Genomic DNA, 6,488 nt, shown 5'->3' on the forward strand with positions numbered 1-6,488 from the left:
AAAGTGGACGAAACAGTAACAAGAAAAGAAAACAGCCCCCGTTGCCTTTATTCCCATGGTTTACAGTTCCGGTTGACGCCAATGATTGTTGCTAATTCAATTAAATGCTTTCGTGAAAGGGGCGGAGGAAAGGGAAGGGGAAAATTCCTGGTATCTTAAAAATGAAAAATGGAAAACGGGGCAGAGGTGTTAAACAGTCTCAAGATGAGGGGTGGGGGAGGGGTATCAGCTTGAATACTCGAGTTCATAGGATACTCGAGAGCGGTCATAAATTATGCTAAGGTGCTTCTGTGGGATGTCATAAGGTGTATCGGGTTTGGGCCAATGGTAGGTAGTAGACCGTGAAATGCTTGGGGAGATGAAGTTCTAGCAGGATGCTGATGATATGGCCTCGAACTATGGTGAGACTTTGATCGTAAGGAGGGATGGCTCATCCCAGTCATAAAATGAGAATGGATTGATTGTATGAGATCAACGGTCGTCCGGATCGGGGTTCGTCAACTACAACATGATCAGTAAGGCAACCCTGTTTTTGTTATCGAAGAAATAAGTACTTACTCGCAACACAGGACGGGAATAGTCCTGGTTATCCTGCAGGGAAACGTTGCTATGACGTCCGCTGTGGGAATAGATCATGGCGTCCTTCTTCATTCGATGGTCGGTAAAGGCGGGGATGCTAAGTCGTGCTGTGCTACCTCTTCTACCTGCAGTGGTACCATTCCCATTAGCAACTGGTGTGGTTCTCATGGCTGGGACGCGGCTGCTCAAAGTACTTTCAAAGATTGGCTGAGGAACTGGTGATTCGTGGAAAGGCGAACGGTATCCATCGCTAATTTTTGTCTGCTGGCTCCGACGGAAGCAGAATAACCATAGCATAATGCCTATAGCGATGCCGAATGCGGCCAAAGTGCCGATGATGATTCCAGCGATTGCGCCGCCGCTCAGTGAAGAGCCACCATCTTTGCCATCTGGAGAGCCAGTTTGACTTGGTCCGTTTGGAACGGTGATGGTAGTAACCCGTCCTGCAACGGTGGTGATCGAGGCAGAAACGGACTCGGTAGTTGTCGATGATGTTGAGGATGTTTTGGTAGACTGCGTATATAACGTTAGCGTGTTTTGATATAGGAAAACGTTATAAGAAAGGGACAGGGTTTCAAAACAGGATGGTGATAACAAAAAAGAAACCCCGTCTCTTTCAGGAAAGAATAATAGCCCTACAGAAGAAGTGGAGGAAGAGGTGGAAGATGATGAAGAAGATGATGACGATGACGAGGAAGTTGTGGTGGACGACTCCGTAGTGGTTCGAGAGATTGAACTTGAAGTCGTCCTACTTGTGGTCTGTTCACTTTGTGTCAAAATCATCTGCGTTGATTGAGGTTGTGTGTCGGTTTCTTGTGATGCTGGGGACTGGGATTGGGGTGCAGAAGAATGAGATTCGCCAGTTGGAGGGCGTGAGGTAAGAGGTATGCTATTACTACTCGAGTGCCGAGTAGGAATAATAACAATGGTGGTGAAGGAGGAATAGAACTGAGTGCTACTAACCGACGAGGTGGTCGTAGTCATAGTCGAGCTACCTATTGTCGTGGTCGGTTTCTTGTCGAGGAGGATATAGGCATACAGGCCTGCCGAGACGCTTCCGCACTTATCGTCGGGGTATCCGGGACAGTTCTGGTTGCAGTCATCGTTCGGCACGGTGTTTCCAGGGGCGGCGTTCGAGCACCAGCAAGTCTTCCCTTGCAAGATGGCGAATGCATAGCTGCTTCCACATGTCTTTTGACATGCTCCGATCGACTGGAAGCCATCGACGACTGTTCGACCACGTCAGCCTTTCAAAACCTTCATCCACGCGTCTCAAGGAGGCTCACCGGAGTCAAAGTTCGATCCCGTATTCAACTTTGCACAGTAGTCGAGGTCTACACCTGCTGATAGAGCTGGATACCAGATGAGGATCGAGATGAGTAGAGATGTCAGGGTGCCATGGAGATTGGAAGCCATTGTCCTGACTCTGAACCGGGAAGCTCCCTTGTTTCTCACAGTGCAAGCTTGCTTATGGCTGGATGAACTGTTAGCAAATGCCTATGTCTATGCTTGAAGCTGGTGATAGTTCCAGAGGCAGGGCTGATGAGAAGAGGAAGAGGGTGTTTTTTGAGAAGAAGCAGAAGAGAGGAAGAAAGGAACCGGTGACAAGAGAGCGTGTGTTCCTGAACAGCTCGGCAGAAGAGGATGGAAGAGGCCGGTAAAGGCTTCATCGCCAGGGGCGATGGATACAAGATGGCGCAGGAAGTAGGGGGTGTAGATATATATGGATGAAGCAACTCACATATACGCACACAACACAGAAGAAGGCCAGGAAGAAGCATCAACTTTTCATAACTTGGACTTCTCCTATATTCACCAAAAAAAAAAAAGAGACAGATTCACACCATATCAGCCCTTGTCCAGCTAGACACTTTCAACAATGAACCAGCTCTTCTTCTTCTTCCCTCCCTAGTATATAAACTTGACGGCAACTTACACCATCTGCGATGTGCTTTATTATTCTCCGGAATAAAAAGTCGAGCAACAAAACGAGAGGGTCGGACCGATCTTCGATCCTATTCAACGTCCATCTGACAGGCGGAGTAAGATGGAGGGCGTAGTTTCGACGGTACGGACGGTTCTGACTCGGGTCTACAGATCGCAGCGCATAACGACGAGGCCACGACGGGGGCGCTGGAAAGATAGGAGACCGCGAGACAGACGCCGATGGAGAGTCCCTCAGGGCCGAACGAGAGGAATTGCAGCAGACCAGGGCGGACCAAGAGGGCCTGGCAACGTCACCTATACGGACGAGCCAACGAGAGAGGCCGGCAGGACGGGGGGGGGAGACGGCCAACGAGCGACAGAACGAGTGACCCGATGAGCAAGAGGACAGGGGGGAAAAAGAGGAGAGCAAAGGGATGAACAGCTCACTCACACGGAGAGAGAGGTAAGACAGAAAGAAAGAAGAGAAAGGTTGGAAGAAGAAGAGAGGGAGAAAAGGAAGAAAAAGACCGGCCTGCAGAAGGTTTGGGGTACTTTTTATCCGCCAAGTGGACTTTCTTTCGTTCTTCCAAGGCACCACATTCTACGTCTCCTTCTCCGACTGCCGCCTCTGCTAAGTATCTGTATGTACCTATGCTTCTACAGGGTGTCTGGACTCTCTGTTGTCTCGGTTTTCATCCTCCAACCTGGTTCAAGGGCCCGTCGACAGGCAAGGGCTGGTGGTCGGCCTCTAGTCGCGAGGACACTGTGACATCCTACACCCCCAACACCGGCGACTGGCCTTGTCGAGCGGATCACCGCAGTCAGAGCATGGCCTCCCTTTGGCCCAACTATACTTGATACACTTGCTATACACCTTACGGAAGCCATGGGAAGGCAAATTGGTCCCTTCGATATAACGATATGACCCGAAGCGCACGGAGCTTAAAAGAGGAACGTCTGGGGAATCCGAAATTAATAGTCAAGGCAGATATTGATTTATATATCTCCATATTATTGACTTAAACCCCCGTTGGACAGAGATTCCCGGTTGGAATTGCTTCCCGGTTCTCTCACTCTTTCTCTCCTTTTTTTATCTTCAACTTCTACCTGACAATCATATAAGAATACAACCCAATGCACATACACATGCTTTGCGTCGGAATTGCTGCGCTAGCTAACCCGACTCGTTTCCAAGGAGACAAGAAGAAGAAAAAAAGGCATGCAATCGTCTAATGAGCATGACGAACATCCAGCACGGGGTCCGCTTCCCCTGTCAGCATGACGCCTGCTAAGCTTCAATGGTTGCTGGCAGAGCACCGCCATATCCACTCAAGGATCGAGATCTTATCGTATTTCCCGCCTTTGCAGGACGGTGCATGAGACATGAATAGAGTACATAGTACGTGCGATACGTAATCACGGCTGCATTCTGCATCTTCAATGTCTTTCAATCGCTTCTCGTCTCTTCCCATCTCAACTGGGCTTTCCGTCTCTCTCTAGTCTTCTACGACTTTCGGCCGTGATGACAACAGCAGGCTCCCGACTCCATCCGTCCGTGTGAAAAGGGGCGGTTCCCACTCTCTTAACTCCGTACTGGAGCGTCAAGGAGAGAAGGCCAAGGGCGTGTTTTTTTTTTCTTGTTGCCAACAAACGAACGCCACCCGGTACCCAGCCGTATCCACAAAAACTCGTGGCAGAGACTTGTCGAGCTCGTACTCTTGCTATATGCACCAGCCACTCTGGTCCCGGAAGACGACCGGGGGGTATATAAATATATACGTTTCCCAGCCGTCTTAATTAATATATATATCGATTCCTTTGCCATATCAAAATCGGTCGGCCATCCCCTGGGAAACTGCGTCTTTTTAACCTCGCAGCACCGGCAAAAGCCATCGAAGTAACCCAAACTTTGCTAAGAAGCCAGGAACAGAAAATCACATCCATTACTGGATCCGCTAACCAAGTATTTGCCCACCCGCTCCAACTTTACTGGGACATCAGGGGCTTTTGAGCAAAAAAGAATGAGCATATCCGCAAAAGAAAGAAAAAAAGAAAACGTCATTTCCCAATTGCTTTTTCATTATCTCTTCTTTTTCCACGGAGGCGAAAAAAAGAAGATTTCACATTATCAGTCCTAGTCAAAATATACACGGCTCTATCATTGGCCCGGTTGCCTGCCTCTCTGCAAATTGCTGGTGCTCGGCAGACAGGCTGCAGGGGTCTTCGGCAGGCTGACCGCTTGTGCCGCGACTTCTTATGAGGCCATAGCAGCACAAATATATATGTTTCTCTCGCCTGATAAGATCCGACTGAAACACGATCCACGATCAACAGTTCACCAAGCCAGAACATGGTTGGCTGGCTGCATGGTCCCCTCGTAGCGGATGGGTTTTTATGCGCTGGACGACCCCTCTTGCCGCACTCCCAGACGTTTCAGGTTCGCCTCTTCCCATTCGTTGCTCCCTCCCAAGACCAGATATGTTTCTTGATGTTTCTTCGAACCGCGGGAGGCTATCCGCATTCCTGGACCTCACCCAAGACCGCAATTTCTGATTATATAACCATACCTGGTCATTAGCACACCTGGATGGATGGAAGTGTTTCAATCTAGAAGCTCAACACACGGTAGAAGAGCCGCATATATAACGGAAATACTGGTGATTCTGAAGATGGTGATGCTAAAACTTTTCTCTGCAAGATTAAGAAAGCTTTTTAAACATACGTTAGTATAAGCAACCTACTGGCTACGATCGCGCCTAGATCGGTAGATCCGTCGGAATCAACTTCTAAAGGGGAGTTTATCATCCCCTTAAATCGTTCCTCAGCCCACTCCATTGTAGAACCTTTCCAACCCTCACACGAACAGAAAGAAGGAACAGGCTCGGCATTAGAACTGAATTATTGTAGCATCGAAACGTCGTTCGACCATCTTGAGACCACGGAAACCGACGAAAGGTACTTTTGTGTACCGTACAACTGTGTACACGTGAGGATATATCGTATTGTCCACATTAATTATCTACCAACACTCAAATATTAAGTAGAGATGAAGTCACTAATAACCTCTTTAAATGCAAAATTTAACTTGCCAAACTGGCGATGAAGAGTAGGACAGCAGTAGGAATATTGATAGTCTCCGGAGATACCTTGTCCAGGCCCGGAAAATACCTATAGAGACATTGCCACGAAAACTCGCCTCGAAGCCCTTATCATCGTCAGAATTATTCCCCAGGGCAAATGGTAGAATGTGAGCAACCTCAGGATATGCTACACAGCCTTGGTCACTTTGTGGGTGTGATGTCCTTTTCTTCTACTGATACGACGTCCTAGCCGGTCACTTGGCATCGATAGCCATCCCTCTTTGAGACAGTCGTTTTTTAACCTAGATTGTTCATCGCGAGGTGAGGAATTCATTGAAGTTTTGATAAGAGCGCCGACTTGTACTCAGGTGCCAGAGCATGGAGATTGAGCAGCTGCAGGAGTCTTTGCACCAGATGCTTTAACTGAAGACTGGAGTTAACTACGTTGATATGACTTCAAGGAAACAGATATGCTCACCTGGCTTTAAAATCGCGTCAACTAGATGGTGGCTTAGTTGACGAAGCTGGTCATCGTCAAGGCCAATAATGTCCTGCATCAGTGTGATGGAGCCATCTTCCGGGAGATGGTTGATGAATATGTTGAGATAACGGACAACCTCATCGCCTCCATCTATGGCCACATATCTCGCAAGGCGTTCTCCAGATCTACGTCCAGGGTCTTCTTCGGCCCCTTCGGGAGACGCGCTTGTCAGCTCGCTAGCTGCTTCGAACGGGACTTGTCAGCGAGAGGCCAGGTTTGGGCTCCATGCTCCAAAGTATAGACTACAGATCAGCTCATTAGAAAGAAGAGCTCGAGTCGGCCATAAAGGCGAGCCCACGCTGAGTGGCAGCAGACAGGCTGGTTCACCGGCCCCTTATGGCGGCGCAGGATAATAGCTAGTA

At 48.7% G+C, this 6,488-nt stretch overlaps 3 protein-coding genes across 3 annotated transcripts in view; 1 reads left to right on the forward strand and 2 right to left on the reverse strand.

The window, feature by feature from the left end:
* Positions 1-471: 471 nt before the first annotated feature.
* On the reverse strand, positions 472-1,995 carry MCYG_02098 (YlTSR1; the record flags this gene model as incomplete). Its single annotated transcript, XM_002849118.1, has 4 exons — positions 472-501; positions 559-1,092; positions 1,219-1,808; positions 1,866-1,995. The coding sequence occupies 4 exons, from the start codon at positions 1,993-1,995 to the stop codon at positions 472-474; spliced, it is 1,284 nt and encodes a 427-aa protein (XP_002849164.1).
* A 530-nt stretch (positions 1,996-2,525) lies between these two features.
* On the forward strand, positions 2,526-2,902 carry MCYG_02099 (uncharacterized protein; the record flags this gene model as incomplete). Its single annotated transcript, XM_002849119.1, has 2 exons — positions 2,526-2,621; positions 2,684-2,902. 2 exons carry the CDS (start codon positions 2,526-2,528, stop codon positions 2,900-2,902), a joined length of 315 nt encoding a protein of 104 aa, XP_002849165.1.
* A 3,047-nt stretch (positions 2,903-5,949) lies between these two features.
* MCYG_02100 (uncharacterized protein) overlaps positions 5,950-6,488 on the reverse strand; it is a gene marked incomplete at both ends in the record, with an annotated part of 1,656 nt that continues 1,117 nt past the window's right edge. Inside the window, 2 exons of the mRNA XM_002849120.1 lie at positions 5,950-6,008; positions 6,064-6,321. Coding sequence (XP_002849166.1) covers positions 5,950-6,008; positions 6,064-6,321 — 317 coding nt within the window. The remainder of the gene's footprint in view (positions 6,009-6,063; positions 6,322-6,488) is intronic.

The sequence above is a fragment of the Microsporum canis genome, genomic scaffold (genome assembly GCF_000151145.1).
Source record: "Microsporum canis CBS 113480 supercont1.2 genomic scaffold, whole genome shotgun sequence".
Taxonomy (NCBI): domain Eukaryota; kingdom Fungi; phylum Ascomycota; class Eurotiomycetes; order Onygenales; family Arthrodermataceae; genus Microsporum; species Microsporum canis.